Source organism: Larimichthys crocea, chromosome XVI (genome assembly GCF_000972845.2).
Source record: "Larimichthys crocea isolate SSNF chromosome XVI, L_crocea_2.0, whole genome shotgun sequence".
In the NCBI taxonomy this organism is placed as follows: domain Eukaryota; kingdom Metazoa; phylum Chordata; class Actinopteri; family Sciaenidae; genus Larimichthys; species Larimichthys crocea.
In genome coordinates, this window is record NC_040026.1 from 15,866,447 (window position 1) to 15,889,387 (window position 22,941).

The 22,941-nt window shown below is 41.1% G+C and overlaps 1 protein-coding gene across 3 annotated transcripts; it reads left to right on the forward strand.

The window, feature by feature from the left end:
* Window positions 1-177: 177 nt before the first annotated feature.
* oat (ornithine aminotransferase) lies at window positions 178-5,966 on the forward strand. 3 transcript variants are annotated; one of them, XM_019278774.2, is made up of 10 exons: window positions 178-277; window positions 1,680-1,911; window positions 2,005-2,229; window positions 2,318-2,413; window positions 2,529-2,656; window positions 3,367-3,489; window positions 4,091-4,219; window positions 4,367-4,480; window positions 4,628-4,772; window positions 4,899-5,966. In XM_019278774.2, the coding sequence occupies exons 2-10, from the start codon at window positions 1,698-1,700 to the stop codon at window positions 5,057-5,059; spliced, it is 1,335 nt and encodes a 444-aa protein (XP_019134319.1). In that variant the 5' UTR covers window positions 178-277; window positions 1,680-1,697; the 3' UTR covers window positions 5,060-5,966. The 3 variants fall into 3 exon arrangements, with proteins under 3 accessions (XP_019134319.1, XP_010738195.2, XP_027144889.1); XM_010739893.3 differs by having other exon boundaries at window positions 179-306; XM_027289088.1 differs by having other exon boundaries at window positions 186-266.
* Window positions 5,967-22,941: the final 16,975 nt, after the last annotated feature.

Genomic DNA, 22,941 nt, shown 5'->3' on the forward strand with positions numbered 1-22,941 from the left:
AGTCGTGTCGATTTGATAATTTTTAATTTTACACTAATTTTCACGTAGTTATGATGCTTAAACACGACGCGGTGAATAATAACAAAAACGTATTTTTAAGAAGAAAAAAAAAATGTAAAATAAAAATGTTGAAATCGTCGGAGGAAGTTTCAACATGAAGCAACGTCCCTGGTGACGTAGAGCCACGTCACCGCCCGCGTGCGCCAGCCGGTCAAATAAAACCATCCGCCTCAAGCCAACGGTCAGGAGAAGAAGCATCAGTGGAGGTTAACAAGAGGTGTTTTGACTTCTCTTCACTACTTTCTGGTATTGTTTGACTTTCCTTCATTTCTCCTTTATATATAAATATATATACGGTTTTAAAAACGCTGGTTTGATAATTTAAATTAATAAAACAAGCACGAATATGCTAATATTAGCGGTTGCTAGCGAAGCGAAGCAGTCGTGTGTGGTTGGCGTTGATCTTCAGGGCGTTTACACTCTTTGAGCGTGTATTTAATGAAGCAGACTGCAGGCATAAAACATTTATAGCCAGTCACTGGCACTGTTTCAAACTGCGTCATGTTGCATTATATATTATTGTGTTATTATACAGTGGTTTGGGAGAGCTGCAAGGAGTCGCAAAGACCATCATGTGACAGTAACTCATACTTAAAGTCTGTATATAGCTCTTGGCTGTGATGTAGGTGGGTGTGTCGTGGAGGCAGCTCCACAGCAACCTATCATCTCTCAGTGACACGGGTCCATGTAACCCAGTCCAGGTGCCGTCTGTTTGCTGTGTGTGTGTGTGTTTATTCACCCTACAAGGTTATTGATTATCCCGAGCACTGCATGTGTCTTATGTTCACACCGATCACACACACACACAGAGAGTACATACAGCTTTGATCTTTGCGTGAGTCATCTCAGAAACACTCATAATGCAAGTCATTAAAGTCATTTAGAAAGTACTGCTGTAAGTGAGTCATAGTTATGAAAGTGAAGTCCACTGTCATTGAGGGCCAAATGGAAAAGTCTGGATCATCACAGTTGCCATAGTGCTGTGGGATTATCTTTTGTTAACCCACACCCAGCACAGGTTTTCCCGTCTATTGTGTTGCGTGTGAAAGAGAAGCGTTGTTCAGCAGACCTGTAAATCCCGTGTGCCCCGTTGAATCTCACATAGCAGCATGTTGAGGCTTGATACTGTAATGCTGGTTACTCTTAGTGTTGACTATAACTTGACTTTTACTAAGTTAAATTAGTTACAGGCTGTGGGGTCAAGCAAACACACTGCGTCAAACCGCGTCAACAGTAGGACAAACCGAACACTGACCAATGTGGTACATAACCTCAAGGTTTCACTTTATATCACTCTGCAAATATAAAACACTCATTTGAGCTTTAACCACTGTCGTTGAATTTGTTGTATTGTGTCCAACACTCCAATCCCAATATTTCCAATAAACCTTTACAGGAAATGTGTTTAGCTTACCTACTAGAGCTACAGCTTATTTTCAATTAATCTGCAGATCATTTTCTTGATATACTGGTTCCCTCAATAGTCCAACAGCCTGTGTTCAGATTCCTCATTTTATTTGAGCTGCATCTTTCTTATCATCTAGCAAATGATGTCATGGAATGATTGTAAACTAAAATGCCTTTGGTCATATTCTTTTTTTTACATATATCTGTCATAGATATAGCAACTTAAAGCCATGAACGGAATGATTCTCCAGCTCAGCCGCAGCCTGAGCCGTGCTGCCCCTGTTCTCCGTCGCAGCATCCACTCTGGCACGCGTCCGGCCTCAACCGCCGCCTCCAAACTGAAGACTGAGCGTCCGCTCACCTCGGAGGAAATCTACGCCCGTGAGGACAAGTACGGAGCGCACAACTACCATCCCCTGCCCGTGGCTTTAGACAGAGGCGAGGGTGAGATCAAATTCCTTTTTAAAAATGTTACAAATGACTTCTGAATCATTACCTGAAACTTTCAAAGAACTTGGCTTTCCTCTTTCTTCGAAGGCATCTATGTGTGGGATGTGGAGGGCAACAGATATTACGACTTCCTGAGTGCGTACAGCGCTGTAAACCAGGGCCACTGTCACCCAAAGATCGTAGCTGCACTCAACGCGCAGGCCTCCAAACTCACCCTGACTTCCAGAGCATTCTACAACGATGTGCTGGGAGCCTATGAGGAGTTCGTCACCAACATGTTTGGCTATGACAAAGTCTTACCCATGAATACAGGTACCATAGAGAAACACCCAACAACCATTATACAAAAACCCCCTCATGAGTCTATATGTTGACATTTATTTCTTATGTTACAAATTAGGTGTTGAAGGTGGTGAGACGGCCTGCAAGCTTGCCCGCAAGTGGGCTTACAATGTAAAAGGGGTTCCCAAAAACAAAGCCAAAATCATTTTTGCTGGTAAGTAAGAACCTTATATGAATAAAGACTCACCTTTCTGGACTTTGCATAGTAAAATCAGCTAAGATTACCAGACTTATCAAAAATAATATGCCGTCCCACTCTTGTTCATCAGAGGGAAATTTCTGGGGACGCACCATGGCAGCCATCTCCAGCTCCACGGACCCCAGTAGTTACGAAGGTTTCGGTCCCTACATGCCAGGCTTTGAGCTTGTCCCATACGACGACATCCCTGCACTCGAGGTACAGCTTTTGACTCATCGTGACATACATTACGCCATGTTATTTGTTTCAGTCATTCAGAGACATTTTACTGGAATGGAGTTTCACAAGCAGTGCGCGTGGAAGCATTTCCTTAGTCTTGATCCAGGCCAGATGTCAAAGGGCCAAAATTAGACTTACTGCACACCAACCTTACAGTCCACACTCACATGCGCTAAAAGGGCTGAGTTTTTATATTATTTGCAAGCTAGATGCCTAACTTTGCTGTTTGGGTTGTGAAGAAACACTGATGTCAGAAGCAGCAAAGGTTTCATCATACGTACGTTCAGTGTTAATGTGCCGGTACAGGGATCCAACAAGTCTGCTGCCAATTTTCATTGTAATTGCTTGTACTTGTTTCTTGGCTTCAGGGATAATCTGGATGACAAACAAAATTTTGATGAGCTGTTAGGAAGTCTACTGATTTGGAATTTCAATAAAGACAAGAGATTTGCACTTTAGCCTGCCTCGTAGTTGAAGATTTGAAAACATTATCATACATTATCACTTTGTAAATAAACCGCTTATTCCGTAACTCATTGCCTGCGTAAACAGTGTGTTTCAACATGAAGCAGCATGAAGCAAGTCAGTCTGCAGCCTTGGTAAATGTCAGGGTCTAATCATTGACTGAAGTAGCATGTACTTATTGATAGAGTTATCTTAGACATTTTTTTTCTCTCTCTTTTCTACAGAAAGCCCTTCAAGACCCAAATGTTGCAGCTTTTATGGTTGAGCCCATCCAGGGGGAAGCTGGGGTGGTGGTGCCTGAACAGGGCTACCTGACCAAAGTCAGAGAACTTTGCACCAAACACAATGTGAGTGTGAAAAAACACACAAGTCCAAACGAAATGTCAGTAGTCATTTCTTTGATTGTGAAAACACGGGTATTGGCACTAATCGACCGCTAAAACTGCCATCTCTTCACTCCGAAGCGTGTTGCGGTGTCACTCCTGCAGTTTGGAAATCATCAAGCTGCTTCCGTATATGTGGATGTAAACCACACCAATCTAGACACAACATTTTTATGTTTTTTATCATGGTGTCTGGAGTACAAGTACACATTGTAGTTCCCATACACATGGCTCTTAGGGCTTCTAGCCCGTCTCTCACTCCTAGTCAGTCAGCCGAAGTATCCATGATCGATTAACTTAATCTCCTCTTGCTCTATCCCTCTTGTACCTGTTTGTTCTGCTATAGTGAGAATGTCCTACTGAATTGAACATGCTCTGCAGAGAAACAGAGAAAGACAGAGAGGGAGTGAAAAGCTAAGTGAGGAGATAAATGTAGTTTTTGACTAAATACTAGAATAAGGTAGAGAATTCAGTAAAATTCCCAACACAAAACCCAGGGCTGTCGTGAAACCAATACGTTTCAGGGGCTTTGAGATTACTGCTGACGTTCCTTTGTATCATCCAGGTGCTGTGGATTGCTGATGAAGTGCAGACAGGCTTGGCAAGGACCGGCCGGCGCCTGGCTGTGGACCACGAGGAAGTTCGTCCAGATGTGGTGATTCTGGGCAAAGCTCTTTCTGGAGGAGTTTACCCTGTAAGCATTTTTTTTGTTGATACTACACACTTATCTCAAGTCAAATACTTTATGGATTTTTGTTTGTTTTGTTACATAGGAGTATAGATCACAGTAATCACACAACCTAACCTTTGCCTAAAGTGATTTTATGTTTGTCTGCCTCAGGTATCTGCAGTGCTGTGCGATGATGAGGTAATGCTGACCATCAAGCCTGGGGAACACGGGTCCACATATGGAGGTAACCCCGTGGCCTGCCAGGTTGCTATCGCTGCACTTCAGGTCAGTGTTAAAGTACACATACTTATCTTTACCCTTTTCACAACTCATCACTTTTTCCTGTTGTTGCCTCTTTCTAATTAATAAAGTTAAAATATGTTTAAGAATTTTCACTTACCTTCAACTCTTACTGTTGTTTTTTTTTTGCAGGTGATGGAGGAGGAGAAGCTGGCAGAGAACGCTCAAAGGATGGGAGAGCTGCTGCGGTCCGAGCTGAGAAAACTGCCCAAAGACATCGTGACTACAGTCAGAGGAAAAGGCCTCCTCAACGCAGTCGTCATCAAAGAGACCAAAGGTATGGTGCCGAGCCTGTTGGCGATTGTTGTCTAGTAGCTAATGGACAGTAATGTAGTGGACAGTAAAACTTTATTTGAGTGTTGGAATCAGTTAATCAGACTTTTAAACAAATGTCCCTTTTCAGACTATGACGCCTGGAAGGTGTGCTTACGCCTTCGTGACAACGGACTGCTGGCAAAGCCCACCCATGGTGACATCATCCGCCTGGCCCCTCCCCTCATCATCAAAGAGCACGAGCTGCGCGAATGTGTCGACATCATCCAAAGAACCATCATGTCCTTCTAAACCTCCTCCTTCATTCAACTATTCAGCAATGCACAGCCAACCTGCAAACTGCTCCACATCCACAGCTGAAGCTACGGTCATTTATTCGCTATTTTTCTGTTTTATCTGTTTTTCAAAGTTCAGTGATCTTTGAGGGTTACTAGTGTAGAGACTGTGTGAGATTACACTGACACTTTTGTGCAGAAAAGCTGCTGTAAAGGAACAGGTTCTGTTAGGATGCCCCAGGAAAAGACTGCAAGACAAGTGGGAAACATCAGTGTTTTATTTTAAATGTTAAATATCTTCTTGAACAATCAATGTGCTGTTTCAATGAAACATTTTTTAAAATCAGTGAAGCAGTCTGAAGTTACAAAGGCATACGGTTTACATTTTAATAGACTCCAGTTAGTCTACTATACTACTGCTGTCTGATAATGTTCACCTTGTGAATCAGGTCTTGTTACACAGGAGAGCGGTTAGTCTGGGTATTTTCTAATCTCAAGAAATATCATTAGAAGGCTTGAAATGTATATAAGGGTCTGTAAACTTTTTGGAACTGCGCTAAAATGATTTTAGTATTCATTTCCAATTATGGTCACCTATGTAGCAGTGTCGTTTTAATTTAACATAATTTATGACGTGTTCCTGTGGAAGAATGACTTTCTGGCTCTTTATGCTGTATAATTTGTTATATTTTATTTCTACAAGCAATGTGTTGAAGGCTGATTAATGAGTGTTAGGACTCATGCTGCCGGCAAAGCTTTGGTTTTAAATATTTACAGTACAGTATCTGTACATCGTTTCATTGAACTTTCTGATGAATGTTTTATCCGTTATAAAATAATGTAAATATTGTCTTTTCAGAGGCAATATCACCTTTTAAGCTGTTACATAATCCGTTGCCCACCAGTAAAATAGTGCAGTCGTATCTCTTGTCTGGTTTTTTGTGTGGAACAATTTATTTTACGTGTTACGCCAGTCCTCCATTTATCTTCCATCCTCCCATCCAGTCATCCCACACAGCAAAGCATATTTTTGTGATGCACTTGATCTAACACTAGATGGTGCTGCACCCTAACTGAAATGAAACTAGCCTGAAGTAGCATGGACAAACAGCTACTGGGCACGAGTTGAAAGCAACGCATAAAATAAGGAAGAAATGCATGTGGATAAGATACTAAAGTTTTCAGTGTGGATACAGTTGTAGACTTTCTGCAAATACAGGTTTATAGTCCCAGAATAACACTGTCAAATCTACAAGGCATAACCTAGATGATCCATCTCAAAGCCTGTCTCACAACTGTTCAGAGGTTTGACATATTCGACACTTGTCATACCAACAAGGCAGGCTGGCTGTTCTGGACTGGATCCTGTGGCAACAACCTCAGGCTAGTTGACCGAGGCAGTCGAAGGCTTTCTGCCCCCCGAGTGCTGACCTTCAGGCAGCACACATCCTGCCAGACAGTCTGCGTCCACTTATTATTTCTCTACACTGCAACAACATAAACAGCAGCAGCGGTGGAATTAATACAGCAATGCACGTCTGACACATGTAATTAGTTGAATATTTCATTACTAATATATACACAGTAGTGTGTATAAGATTTGACATCTTGTAGGTTGAGTTAGAGATATAAAAGAGAAATAAGGACTTGCTGGCAAACCCTCATTGAATCACTGTGGCGTAACAAAGAACTGAGATCAGTTCTCATTAGTCAGCGGTAATTAACACAACCAAGTGGTCTGCCATTTTCTCATTCGCTGCTTATTTAAAACCGGGAAAATGTTTCGTGATGGACAGCCAGTATTTCATTCTCAAACAGATGTACAAGAAAACATATTGCATGCTGTTAAGGATCAATAAAATCCACTCTTAATTAGTTTAATGCTTTGCACTTTTAATGACTTGGTTCTGCTCGCCAACTCCTTTTGAAAGGTTTTGCACAGAGTGGGATGTTTATTTCTCCAGGAAAGGCTTGACTGAGTTACACTTACTAGCCTTCTTCTGGAGCTTTCAACCATATCTAATGTTTTTTTTCAGTGAATGGAGTTCATTTCACTTTCGAAGATAGTCGGATGCAATTGAAAGCTCCTGAAGATTCAAAGTGGACCTTGAATTACAAGTTAATGACCTGAATTCAGATCCCAGTTTCAAGGTTTTTTTGCACTGAAGTAGAAGTCACATAAGTAAATAAATAAATGTACTTTCCACCACTGGTTACAAGCTCTAACCTTCTCTAACCTTCAGGCCACCGCCTAATGATCAGATTTTTGTTCGCGCTGTCAAAACAGGCCTAGTAGTTCAGGGCGGGGAGTGCACACAAGCCTACGATCTAGGACAGGTTATTATTTCATATGAAGCGCAGCTGAGAGATGAGCGAGGCCCAGAGTTTGCTTGTGAAATATGACTGGAATCCAGTCTGGCAGGAGAAATGAGGGTTATTCGCCGGGTGACACCGAGCAACGCACTTGTGTCCTGTGTGTGCTTTGATCCTATACACTCTGCAGAGACCAGCATCCCACTCAGCAACGATAGCGAGGCGCACTGTATTCCACAAATGAGCTCCAGTTTTGGCAGGGGAGTGACAGGCCACAGGCTCTGTAAGGATCTGTAGGTGGTGGTGGTGGGGGGGTTGGGACACATAGGTCCAAGGCTTCCAGCAGGGCTTTTTGACAGCCTCAGCCAAAACCTGGAGATACTCCTGTAAAGCTACTTGATTTTCTCCACCATGCACACACACCCTCAGCGCCAACAGTCAGCCTGGTCCATTCAAGCATGTGGTGCAGGGTTGGCTTCAAAGACTGGTGTGTGTTCCACTACAATTCCTCACACCGAAAAGGTCAAGAGGGGCTCATCCAGACTGGATGGCTGTTCTCGTTCCACTCTTTCAGCCTTTTGTTCCTCTTTGTCTTTCCTCTTTTTCTCTGTCTCTCTTTCTCCGACTGACTCTCTCTTAATTTGTTATCTCTCCCCGTGTCCCTTCTCTCTTCCTGCCCCCTTTGTCTCGTTCTCAGCCAGCCCATTTGTATTCATTCCTTACATAATGGAGAAATCAGATTGTGGTACTTAGCTAGGATGTAATCAAAGTACTGTGTCTGAAATTTAATTCAGGTAAAGTTGCAGTTAAGAAGAGCATAAATTATAACGCTCTGTATCCATTAAATGTTTGGAGAATAAGGTGCCAGCTTGAGAATTATGACTGATGCAGTGCTGGAATAGGATAAGCTATTCATTTTTTTCCTGTACCACCACAGATAAATCAGAGAAAAAATGTTGGGCTCGACTGCCAGTGCTCATATTAATGGGCCTTTTGCATTAAGTTTATGACATCTGAGTGCACTGATAAAGTACACGTGCATCTTAAAGGGCAAATGACACATAATCCTTACAGAGTAATGTGCATTGACCATTTTCTCTTCCTCCATGTGCCTCTTTCAGTTCACACCAGAGGGGATATATATATTGATCAAGAGCAGCAAGGTCCTCAGAAGGACATGTACCTCCCTGCAGATCTGAGGCAAACTTGGCTAGTCTGACTCCCAGACCAATCCTTTTAGTTGTCACACCCACACCTAATTTATTTCTGGGTCGTAGACATGTCTGCAGTCCTTATGAATCTTTAAAAAGGTAAACGCGACATGGCTATGGAAGTTTGAGTCTCACAACATACCAAATCCTTAGATATTTCCACATGACACAGGAGAACATTCTCATGAAAATTACATTGCATAATAAATCCAGCAAATTTACTCCTCTCTAGTAAGTATGTATGTAAAATACTAATGCAACAAATGCATAAATACACAGCATCAATAGGCAAAAATCATGTTGACCTGATAAAATAAAGGAAATCTATCATTTGTACTGTACAAGAATGACTGAAATAAGGAAGTACATAAATATATCAGAGAAGCAGGACACTTTTCAATGATTTACCAATTTTAATTTTTGCTTAAAAAATGTTGATACAACATGTCAAGCTACACTGAAAATAAGTGAAACACTTTCACCCCAACTAATGTGCATGTTCCCACAGAAAATTCAAATGCACATTTCATTTACATACAGCAAAGGGAAGGAAGTCACACCTGCAGCTGACTTATTTCCAGGTTGTAGACACATCTGCAGTCCTTAGGCAAACATGACATGGCTCTAGAGGTTCGAGTCTCACAACATACCAAATCTATTTATCATGTCCATGTGGCACAGTAGAGTTTTCTAATTCAAATAACATAGCGTAATAAATCCAGCAAATTGATAAAAAATACTAATGCAACAAAATGCAAAAATATCAGCACTGATGGATTTTCTTTATTGCAACACGTGAAGCTACTCTGAACTGAAGTGAAACACTCTCACCCAAACTTAAATTAAAGCCATTTGTTTGAGTAATGTGCATGTTCCCATACAAAATTCTAATGTGCATTTCATTTACATAGAGCAAACCGAGTACCATCACGCCACAGTGATCATGCAGGAAGCTGCATAAATCACAGTGAAGAGCATCTGATGAATTATGTGGTTCTGTGTGCATCTCTGGCCCCTGTGGTACTGAATGCAAAATGCCTGGCAGTAACTCCACTATATGCAAAAAATGAATGACTCATCTACCTGTTGTTCACGTCCCTGGGCATCCTCCTTTCACTTTCCATTAGAAAATAAACTCAATTACAAATTCATTTAATTTTATTATCCACAGTCGGGAACATTGCTGTCTGGGTTTTTGATTGGAAAGACATAATTAGAGTCAGAGGACTACCACTGGTTGAGCTTCGCTTCACTATAATGAATGAAGAAAGATTCACAGCCGAGGTATAAGAGGCGACTAAAACCAAGATTGTGGGCGGTGAATCTGTTGATTTTCAAATTCATGCAAGCCAACTGTATCAGCATATACAAAATGCCAAAATAAAATGGAAGAAGTGCATATAGCTGAGACGCCAAGATGCAATTAAATACACTGACATGACATTCATGTTCTCACATGGATGAAGCCCATTGGTTAGCCCCTGACTTTCTATCTAGTGCCACTGGCAGGTCAAAGTTTTCATGTAGCTAGTCAAATATCTATATATCTAGTATAATAACTGTGCTGATTTATTAACTTTTCATTTAGAAATGCCATTAAGTCAAAATTTTAATATGCCAATTAGCAAATATTAGCATGCTACTAGGCGGCTGTGGCTCGGAGGTAGAGCGGGTCGTCCACTAATGAGATGACTGACAGTTTGATCCCCGGTTCCTCCAGTCTGCATGTCCAAGTGTCCTTGGGCAAGATACTGAACCCCAAATTGCTCCCGGCTGCGCCATCGGTGTTTGAATGAATATGAATTGTTTGGTTAGCTCCAAAAACTGATGAGCAGTTGGGACCTTGGCATGGCAACCAATGCCATCAGTGTATGGATGTGTGTGAAGAAGACTAGAAAGGTACAGTACATTTACCATGCTAAGCTAATGATGAACATGGCAATCATTATACCTGTTAATCATGACAGCATTGTCATTGTGAGCATGCCGAGCTGGCATTTAGCTAGAAAAACTGTAAGCAAGTGCAGTCTGACAGAGTCACTAACAAGGTAACAGCCTTGTTAAACTTTATTGTACTCTTTAAACCTAGAGTTAGACCCATTTTTCCACCTTTTTAACAATCCAAACATGTTCAATTAAAGTGTTTTGACATATAGATGACTGCAATTTCTGTGATGGATAAAACAGAAAGAGATTGCAAGTATAAATATTTAGGATGCTGCCGGTTCTGCTAAGAGTCTGTCATTCAACTAAATTGTAAATGTGGTATTATGGGAGCCAAACGCTAGTTGAAGCCATGTGTCCTCTTTCTTCTTAACTGAGATATTTTGTGTGTGTCTCAAACAGTGACAGCGCTACATTTGTGAAGAACAAAAACAACTGTTAAAAAATCATGTTTTGTTTTTCTTTTATTCAGATGTAGTTACTGGGATGATACTTTTCCCTGGGCTTTTGTCAATTGGCGTGTCTGTCAGCTTGTGAGGGAGTTCATCTGCCCCCAAGTGGCCAACAAAAGTTTCCAAAAAAAAGGAAGACAACTTCAGCAACTTTAAACATGATGTAATTATCTGAAACTTATTTTAGGTTAGCTATGATTCATCCTAATCGTTGTTTATATCAGTCCCATCTGGTTCAACTCATCCCTCATGCGACTGGGGATACCATTACGTTTGATTTCAGTGCTGCTACTATTTCAGTAGGAGTTACATATGGCAACCATGACACTGAGACCACAGTAAAATGAGGACACACCACCACTTGTGGCCATAAAAACGCCTATGGGTATTTGCAGGATTCATATGCCGCAGACAGTCCCAGTCACCATGGCTTTGCCTTTTTGTTGCCTCCTTGTTTCTTCAGGTCAACCAAAGTGGCAGTCCACTAACTCAGTCGAGACCATACACAAACTGATGCCCCACGAGGGCATGGCTTTACGCTACAGACTGACCACAACAGCTGCCAAACAAAGCCTCAGTGTTTACAGAGTTCATGGCTGAGGCTAGGGAAGAGGAGGAGGCAGCAGGAAGGACGAGGAGGAGGAGGAGGAAAAAGGAGGAGGAGGGCAAGAGGGGGGAGAGATGTGGGTCTCAGCTTCCACTGCTGGAGGGAAAAAAATGACCAGGCGAAATGGGTCCATAATGGTGCCCACAGGAATTGAAGTCTCAGGCGTAAAAAACATGAAGCGGTTATCCTGCATGTCCTAGGAGAGGATTCAGGCCCAGTTTACGTAACAGAGGCGAAACTGTATGACACCAAAAAAAGGAAGGGGGCAGATGAGAGGCATAAATTGCCCCAGAACTCTGACTTCTAATGAGACTTCTGTGGTAAAGTTTATCTACTGTTTTGTTACACGTTTTGTTCTTCTGCAGCCATTAGTGTTTTATGTCCTGAGCGCTTACAGAAAATTTCCGCAACAGTACATATGGTGCTTGTTCCTCCAACAACAGGATGGGATGCACTGGGCTGTGTGTAGCTTAGATCCGATGTGGTAAATCAAAAGAAAAAAAAAAACGTGTGTGTGTGTGTGTGTGTGTGTGTGTGTGTGTGTGTGTGTGTGAGGAAGCAGAAGCAGGAGGATTCTTCCCAGGAAGACTGGCAACCTAAAGTATCACGCAGAGACCTGCTGTGACAAGGCGACTACAAGCCCGGGTTTGGGCAAGCTGCCACAGAAGCTCTCAGTGTCATAAAGGATAAATCATGACACTAAGCATCATCGTGGCACTGTCCTCCGTCTCATGCAGCACTACTTCTCTGTGAACCACGGAGCTCTGCTAACACTTTTATGTCACTTTTTAACTTCGGCAGTTTCTGTCAACGTCTTTCACTGTGGAAGTCATCAAAAGATACTTCAAAGTCGGGGTGTTTAATGGTAGCACGGCGCTGCCCTCGGCCCCAAGGGCGAAAGGGCTCTCCTTGCATCGCCAGGCTGAGGTAAAACGAATCAGCAATGTTGTTCCTGTTCATTGTCTGAGCTAATTAATTGCTAATGAGGGATGTCAAATTTCATTTCTGGAGTGCTTCTACTGTAAGTGAAGTGGAATTAATGACTGTGGACTGTCTGGTGTTTTGATCAGAGACAGTAAATAAAGTGAGGCCGGTTGCACAATCATTTCCACAACCACAGGCAAAACCGAAGGTCTACTCTTGAGTCTAGTCTGAGTTTGTTTGTTCAGACAAACTGTTTGTGTTTTGGTGGTAAGTATAGTTTGGTAAGTTTTGAACCACTTTGTGACTTCCTTTTCTTCTTCTTCTACTGCACTGCACTATATTGCAAAGTTCTTCCAATGTTTTGGAGGAGCCAAATATTAAAAACACCTTAAATCAACATCACTTTGACACAGAAAAACACCAGTCACGAATTATAGGTTCCACAAGTGTAGCACAACCCATTTAGGGTAGACTAAATGTTAGAAAACACCTTGCAGTATAACCTGCAGTATTTCAGCACCACACATTTCAAATAAGTTCGAGTAAAGCTCTCACTGTTCAACAAAACTAGAGGGTGAATGCAGGATTTATTAGATTGCTTTAGTTCGAGCAGTGTACCTAAGAAACTGGCAACTCAGTGCATGTTCTCTATCATAATGCAATCACTATCTTACATGTATTCCCGCACCATTTTAATATGGTATTATAAATGACATTATTTATCCATCAAATTAGGTGTAATACTGTTGTAATCTTGGTACCAGTAGCATATATTTGTCATTTGAGTTGTCAAGCTGTGTAGGATGTGAAATGAGCAGTGACATCCTGCAGCGCACAGAAGCACATCCAGAGTGTGATGCTTTAATTAAAAGCTGCGTACCACATTCTCAAAAACAATCCCTTTTGACACATTAAAGGTAGGGAAGGAACGCACACACCCAAAAATGATTACAAGAGCGGCTGTCATGGAAATGACAACCGTGTCTCCGCCTCAGTTTGTCAAAACATGACAAAGTGTGTGACATTCCTTATACATGAGTGAATGTGAGGGACTCTGTTTGAAGACTGAGGAAGTTTCCAGTTATTGTTAGACTGGAGCACATTCCCCATCACATTTTTATTCTCTGTTCCTCTCCTCCTATTCATATCAAATCCTTCACAGGGAGACACTGATGAATACAATCACACAGTCACTCGCAGAAATTCTGTCATTACAGCTGGCTCCGACTTTTAACTTTCTATATTTCTGGCTCATGCACCTCCAGAATTCAAAGACGTTCTGCTGAGCTTTGATCCTTAAGTGTCCTCCACAATCCAGCTGATGCTGCATATTCAGACCTCACAGTATGTTAGCAGCAACACCAGCCTCCTTCCACTGGGAAAATTTAAAGCAGCCCCCCGCGCCCCCCATTCTGCCTCGCATTTTTCCGTGCCACAGCTCCATGCCTGGGGGGGGGGCTACCGATACACCAGCTCTGACAGCCCAGCAATAGACCTGGGGATGCTACAGGACCACAACACAATATCCGCATGTCTTTGCAGTAGCCTGAGGACGGATTACCTGCTGTGGGACTATGTTGACTCTTGTGGGTTTATAAAAATCCTAACGTTTCATTAGATTACTCCTCTGAGGTGAAAATTTGCAATGTTCCAGCAAGCATTTATTTAATCAAAAGACAACTGGGAGTAAAACTGGGCTACATTTGACTGAAAACACTGTCACATGTGACCTATATGTTTAACAAAACTTTTCAACCGAAAGATATCCCACTTTTAACTTCACCGCCGCTGAGCTTTCTCTCTCCGCTGGAACTGGTTAGAACATGTCTAGCTTGAAATCACTGACCTTTTTGTTAACTGCAATTTAATGGGGGTGATTAGGTCTACTTCGCTCTATTTTCAGTATACATCCATCTTCCTAAAAGTGTTGACACTGCAATAACCCTGCCTTTCAGCAGGCTCCTCACAATGCCTGTTTGCTCACCAGTGAAGTCCCAAACAAGCACACCCTTGACATTTTCGTACACCACCTCATGAAATCCATAAATTCTGTACATTTATGATTGCGCTGCTCGGTGCTCATAATGAGAGTCGTGAAAGGTTTGCCTGGCAACACTTTGACCTGCTGCTGACCAAAAGAAAACACAGTAGGTTCTAGTTACTCAAGGGGTGATGTCACGCCTAGGTTTTCGCTCAGATTGGTTCTTTCCATGTGCGTTGGCCTTATGTAAGTCTCAATGAAAATGTCACTCCAAAAACACTAGACTTTGACAGTACAATGACAGATCTGTACCAGTTTGTTTTTAGTAGTATTGCTGAGGCAGACATAGCCAGCAGTGATGGTGGTAGGAGACTTCACACAAGAATGGCAGCATTGACTGTTTGCTCTTTTCGAGCTCTGGGAATCAATGGTTCCTGTATTAACAATTGATTGAATGTCTACATGGAGTGTGAAAGCAGCCAAGCTTTTTAGCCTCTTTTAGCTTGGTGGTTCTGCATGTGACTTTTACATCGGAAACCACAGTTCATGTCTGCTAAGCCTAGCTCTCAATATTCCTTTACCCAAGACCAAGATCAATATTTCCCCTTATCTTGTCTAAGTAGTTTTAATTCCCTAAGCATTCCCCTACAGTTGCCATAAATGGGGAAATTATCTCAAGAGACCAAAACTGTTTTTGTACCAGGCATGTTTATTTATGCTGTGAATTTCCAATATGTGGGCTTATGGAGATTGTTATAAGGTAAAGTTCAGGTTAATGTATAAATAGAGGGATTCCAGAACAGAATGAGGGCCAGGGACAGATTGGGGCAAATTGTCTGTTAACAATTTGCAGGGGTTGAGACAGCTCATTTTTAGGAAAATGTATAAGAACCAACTGTCAGAGCTCCTCAGTGAGCCTTTTTCTCGGAAACCCCTTTAGTGTGTTGCACTAAAATGCTCCTCTTGTACAAGAACAATAAATTCAACTTAAACTTTGATACTTTGAATCCGGTCCTACTTATTTAAAGGTTTTTCTTTAACAGAGATTGACTCACTTCTGGTTCCAACATCAAGTGGCCGTTCGAGGAACTGCAATTTTTGACACTTCCATGGTGGCTTCATTCAGTCATGGAGGTTGCCGCTTTGAGCGGATACAAACAGATGGTGTAAACAGGATGAATTGAACCTTTCTAAGTCGTGCCCTTTTTTGCTCTGCGCTCGAACAACAGCTAACCACAATCAATGTTCTCTTTTTCTGTACTTAGATAATGCTACCCACCACCCTCGTCTATGTTGAAAAAAGTGTTATTGATTAATGCTGATTGATTAGCTAACTTAAGATGTGGTTATGTTACTTTTATCTCATCTTTAAACAAACAGACAAAGTTCACCAAGGTTTGTTATTGGTGCATCGAACAAAAAACAAAAAGGGTGAGTCAACTGAGGTAATATTTGGTAAAAAAAAAAGAAGTGTTTTCCTGAGGCTGTAAGTGACAAGAAATGAAACATGAAGGGGAGCTGTCTGGAGGGAAATAAGACTTTTTTTAAATAAATTTTTAGATCAATTGCCATCTGAGCTGTCACACCAACACACCTTAGCTACAGCACACTTATTTCATTGGTTGCTGTCAAATTCTCCCAAATCAGTCAAGACAAAAATTTCACTCTGAAAGTACCTGAAGCCAACTTTCAGACCTCTGCAGAGTAATCAGCAATCAGACACCTAAAACAGATGCATAAAGTGTTGCATATTGGCCAGTCATCTCCCGGCATTGTGGGCCAGTCACCTTTTTGACACAGTTCAGCGGTTTGTCTCAGCAGACAGGGAGGCTCTGTAATGTTTCATAATCAAGCTTTGCCATCCAAGCGTGGAGAGCAGCTGGACTGAGCTGATATTAGTATGCCCCTGGTGTGGCTTGGTGACAGAAGCTAGAGCTCTCTCTCTGTTTCCCTCTCTCCCTCTCATTGCATTGGTGTCAGATGGAGAATTTTATGAGACAGAGGGTGGAATAAAATGTGTGGGCCTTTTCCAGTGAACTTAGATTGGCTTTGTAGCTTTTACTGTTTTGAGATAACTGATGGTCAAAGCGCACATCAGTCTTAGCTGGGGAATACTGGCGCAGACAGCTTGTTTGCGGATGCAAATGTAATCTGATTTGTGTGAAGCCGAACACAAATTGGACCACAGGTTGACTATAAAACATGGTCGGAGATTTTGAATGAAAATGTGTGTTAGGATTCTAAATCTAGTCCCTGACAGTGATTCTGGATAAAGCAGGTGGGCTGCTGGTGTGGAGCCTCGCTGTAATCTGACAGGCTGTGATAAAATCAGGTTTGGCATTTGGATTGCTGTACCTGGAACAGCTTTCTCTTCCATCCACTGTGACAGATGCTGCAATTAGTGATAGTGATGACTGCCAACTGCTGACATGGCTTTGTATCTCCTACCCATCACCACTCTGTTTGTACACTCTTTTTTTTTTTTAGGGAGGCAATCATTAGCTTATCTCGACAACCAGTTTCCAACAGAGAACAGCCAATCACAGTAGCAGCTCTGGTTCAGACAGGAATTCTCACACAGTGGGCATTGGTTTGACACTCGATTTTTTAGAGCTGGACTCTTTATCCCATGTACATAGAAAATGCTTGTTTGTGGTTGGCTGGTAGGTATCCGCTAATTTTATAACAGGACTCCTTGAAGCAACCAGTAATGTAATAATTTTGTCCATTTTAAATGTAATAAAGCCAGTAACATAATAACAGTAACATAGTAACATAATGTAATCAAGTATTTGAGGCAATAACGTAATAACATTTTGGCTTATTGGCTGGTTATTGTATTATTGGCGTAGCCTTAAAAAATCCTTTGTAATGTAATAACTGCAGTCGATAATGTAATAATACATTTGCAGTTTTTGTGCAGTTTGGTCAGAAATAGATTTAGTGGATGGCATAGTCATCACATTTAATAATCAAGGATACATACTATGCAGCACTCTCTCTCAAAGACTTTATTATATTTTTGGTTGCTACACTGCACAAAGAAAATTCCAGGCAACAGTCCATTGGAAGTGCAAAGTGGTATAAATGTGGCAAGATAATTATAGTAATCTTTTATTTCAGATTTGTGTTCTGAATCTCATTTTACAGACTATAACTTTTACTTGAATGGGTTTTTAAGCTTTTTATTTTGTTGAAGAATAAAAAACACACACACAAACAATAGTTACGCACCCTGGTCAGTCTAACACCTGTAATTTTCAGAAAAAGACAAATAAGAGAGTAAAACCAAAGGCCATAACACTATAATGATCTTGTTGTTGTACCAAATGGATTGTGACTCAATCTGCATATAAATCTGCAGCGAGAAAATATCCAGCCAAGTTCACGATATCAAAACTTCAAGAGCAACGCACTTGCCTTTTTAAAAGTTTTTTATTTACTTAACAGCTCATATACAGCATCTATAATGGGGGAAAGATGTTATACATTACAATATTTACAATACTTGAATGCATCACATGTCTGTTTCTTTTCCAATGCTATGCTGGAACAATACTAATTGAGATTTAGAGACTAATTCCCTCAAAATCTGTTGTGTTAAGGCCTTTTCCCCCCCCATAGCATCTGTGAACGTCTGTCCTCATAAACCAATGCTGAATCACTCACACAACACAATGTTAATTACATCTTGATTAATTCAAATTATATTTAGAAAACAGCAGTTTTAGAAACCAAAGTATAACCCAACCATTTCATAATAACGTGTAACAATGTAACTATCATGGTAAATGTACAGGAAAAATCTACAGAACAAGCTTACTATTGTCTCACAAAGCTCAGTTTCAAGTAAGTATCCTGAATCTGAACACATTCCAAGAGCTGGGGAAAAAAAACCCACAGGACCAAATGGCCCTACAGTGGAAAACCTTTTTTTTTTTTTCCTCTGCTTCTCTTCTTGTCCATCCATTAATAGTGAATTCATTGGTTGCCAAGTCTGGGCTTGAACCCCAGATAGATAACAGGTAATGTTATCCACCTTGACATTTCCCCAGTAAAATGTAATCTCTTTAAGCTACACTTCTTCACTGACTCTCCACCAATCCTGTTTTTCGTCCTCTTTCTTATATCAATTTAATACAGAGACAAGAGCGGTAAAGGCAGGGATAGAGGAGGGAGACACACCATTATAGAAACATGGTTTTCTAAAACATGTTTTCACCGCATTAGGCTGGAATTTCTGGTGACAGAACGTAAATAGGCTGCATTTACAGTGGCTTTCCACCTCATCTCTACATGATATTTTTTTGGTGTTGTTGTGTCTGAGAGAGAGGCTGAATGAAAGCGAAAGGACAGGGCTCAGTAGCTGGGTGAACATAATTGCCTGCCACGATGAGCTGTAGAAATGGACGAACAAGGACTAGTGTTGCTGTCGCTCACTTTTTTTTTTTCCAGAGAAACCACACACTGAGGAAGGACAAAAAAAACATCTTTCCCATCTGCCCTTGTAGATACTGTAGAGCTGTATCTTTCACAGAAAATGTTAGGGTTTATCGTTGTTTTTGCAAGATGTGACGACTTGAATAAATCCTGTTGGACTGATGGCTATCTGTTCTCTTCTTTTTTTTTTACCCCAAAACCCACGAGAATAGACAAAATACAGTTTCCAAGAGTACAAAGAACTTGTCAAAGTCCTCGGAGGGAGAGAGAAGAGAAAGCTGCCGTGCTTGTATGGGCAGCATTAGTGCAACATCCATCCCTGGTGAGGGGGGTGGACCGTGGAGGACCCCAGCTCTTTGTTAGGATGTGAAAGATGGACAATGCCAGTACTGTGTGCTGAGGGCAGGAGCCATGCCACTGCTGCTTCCATAAGACTGCCAAAGCTTGTTACAATTATGCCTTTCTCTTGTTATAGTCTTTTTCTATAATCTTCCTGCCTCTCTTATCTTTCTCTTTGGCTCATTCAGACTCTTTGCCCTTTTTAAATTTCACCTTTCACATTGATGATTTCTCACAGACTGCTGCAAAATGAAGTCCTGCAGTAATCCACTGGGGAAATCTGCAAACATCCCACTAAAACTGCCAATGTTGTTTTATTTATTTATTTTTTGACTTGACACCTGTCTGTCTAAAATGACTCAATTTAGATTTGTGAATCTCTTTGTGACCTGACAACGGACCTGTCTACAGTAATGAGTTTTGGCTTGGGCATGTCTTGAAACTTGAACTTGACTTTGAATTTTCTCAAATGATTTCTGATTTAACTTGATATGAGTTGAGACTTGAATGCAATGAGACTAGACTTGACTTGAACTTCTGGTGGCCAATGCGGAAGTGCTAAAAACTGTAATTCCTTGAGCGGCCGCTTGAGACAGGCTGCAGAAGTGAGTCAACCTCCATAAGCGTCCGTATTAAAATGCCAGGTTCACTGATGATCCATGCCTTTGCTGATATTTAGATTAGCCAGGAGGCAGATAAAACAGTGCAGCCGACAAAACAGTGCTACAGGTAACGTCACTCAGGCTCTGTCCATTCTTTATACCTTCATTGGACTAGACTTGGTGATTAAACATTAAAATGAGTGCTAACTACAATGCTGAGATTTCTCAAGACCTGACTTGGACTTGTCCTAAAAGTCTTAAGACTTGACTTGTCTTTTTATAACTGGAGATTATGAATCATATAAGAAATAGTCTTGAGTTTTTCTTTTGCACCCATTTAAAATTGTAAGATTTGGCCTAGTCTAGGACTTGACTTGGACATGACTTGAAACTCGACATGCAACTTGAACTTTTCTTAAATGACTTGAGATGTGTCTTGGACTTTCCCCATCAAACCTTAAAAGCAGCCATGGGCCACAGAGTACTCAAATTGTGTACATGTTGATAGTAATCGGCCTGTGGATGCCTTTACTTCACCGACAGCCTCAATTCTCAGAGGAGACCTGCTAACAGGAGAAGAAATCTGAAATGGCATGTGCAGCGTATAAAGCGAGGTAGTGGTGTTTGTGCTTTTAGATGCACTTGATGTGCTAATGAAAAAAGGATACATAAAATACTTCACATAAATGTAGAAGCAGCCAGCTGTGGAATATGGCAGCCATTAAAGTGGAGAGAGTATTTTTTTATTGAACAAAGCCAGTACGATTGCTGAGGAGAGCGCGTGCCGGCTTCGTTTTTACCTTTAGGAATGACCCTTGAGTCTCATATCGAGCACACTATAAAATGTGAACAGCTCTTGCAAAAAGGAACATTGGGAAGAAGGATGAGAATGAAAGTGAGAAAGGCACATCCGTGTGTGAGTGTGTTTGTACAATATGTAAGAGAGAGTATGATGAAGGCAGCGAGATCACTGACTTGTATATCTTTCTCTTACGATCTAAAAAATGGGGTGTATTTAATTGGGTGAGTGAAATGAAATGCCATCGCAATACGCAGCTTATTGATTTTACGCTGCTGTATTGAGTCTGAGTGGCTTGTTTGTTTGAAATAAAAACAATACTGGGGAAACGCAGACAAAACTGCCAGATCCCTCAAAGATCGAGCAGATTCGAACAGGGAATGGAGATGTCTTTGTGAATCTGCTTTGTCATCGCTAAGCATCATTTGAATAGAGCTTGAAGAGAATGACTAAATAGAAAAACTAGTGTATAAATGAGGGGTTAAGGACAAAGACAGAGGGTTTATTGTGAGTGTCAACTGCAGCTAAATTCCTTTACGATACAGCTGTGTGACATTTGCTCAAAGAGAGTTTGTGCAACTTTTTTTTTTTGCCTCTGCCATGCTAAAGGAATCCGTGTTGCCTTCCAGACGCCTCAGGACATGAATATTGCATTTAGTTCAACCCCAAACACTGACATTATTTATGAAGGCAATCATCATCAGCTGTGAAGTGAGCCCTGTCTGCCTGCACCGAGCAGCTGACCTCCAACAGCCTTCTTTGTGTCTATAACTGAAGCTCTCTGTGGGTTAATACAGCAGGGATTCAATCAACACATTAGTATGTATTTTTATATTTGCAACAAAGCGTCAATTTATGTAATTGCACCTCCCGTGGTGTTTAATGATGTGCAAGATGTACAATGTCCTATCATCTCCCTGGCTGTGTTATTATGTTCTGTTTCTGCGTGGTTTCTCCCCCTCAGCGGTTGATGAAGATCTCACCTCTTCCCCAGACTGTCTCTGTGTCTTCATTGTGTGGTTGATGAGGCTGTCAAAGAGACGGTGTCTGGCCAAGTGATGAGATGAGACAAGGGCGATGACTCGCCTCAGTCAGCCTCACCTGGAGCGGCTGACAAAGTCAGGATGTGTGCACGCGCGTGTGTGTATGTACGCCTTTATCTAAACCCTCAAAATTACTGTGGAGAACAATTGGGCTTTAGTCATAGTCATATAATTAGCTGTCCATGGTACTTAAATTGCTGTCGGTTGGACATCCAAACATTTTTTGTTGCACTGGTTCTGGACTCACAATGGATTTTAAATGATTCATTTCATGAAAATGAGGGTAAAATTTCAGCAGTACATTGAAGGTTCATCAGTCTTATAAGTGTCGCCCCGCTATTGTTCTGATAAACTGTGCAAAAAATTTATGGGGAATTATTAACTATGAATTAAAAGGGGGCATTTCAAGCTAAAATACAATTTAATATTTAGTGATGAAGATTCAAGTATTTATTGAACATCAACAAAATGCTATGCCGCCTTTGTGCAGAAAAGAGCCAAACAAACGTTTGCCTGGTACCAGTAAAGAAAAAATATATTTTGAAGAAAATAGTTGTATAATTTAATCTATTCTATTCTTTACTTATCCCTAATATACATGTGGGGGAAATGCAGATAGAGAGTTGGCAGTGTTATCATCTCTATGGCCTTAATGACAGAGGTGAAAAGACTAAAGAAGATGCTGACAGAGTAAGCTAAGCAGAGAAAAGGAAAGAGAGAGACCGACCAAGAAGCTGGCAGACAATTTTGGACCGACTTTTAGTCGTTGGCGAGAGCTCCGTGAAATAAAAGGTTGAAAGACAGACGCATGTGTTCATTAAAAAAATAAATCAGCTAATTATCAGATATTTAAAACACTTAATATAAAATCAATCAAATTCCAAAATCAATATAAGTCTTAAAAATCAAGCTCTGGTAATAATAAAAGGAAAATTTATCCATCCATCCAATTTCTATAACCGCTTGTCCTTATCAGAGTCACGAAGATCTTGAGTCAATTTCAGCTGGCACCGAGCAAGAGGTGGGTTACACCCTGGACAAATCGCCAGTTCATCACAGGGCTAAAAGGAAAAATTAATAAGAAGTCATTAGAACATGCAGCTGAATCTTCAAGCATCAGATCGTGATTGGGTGTTGCATAGTTCAGATCATTGTTTGCTGTCAAATCTATTACATCAAAACAACGGAAAATCTTTCACAGTCAAATTCTGATGGACTACATGGTATGTCTTAAGTAGGTCAG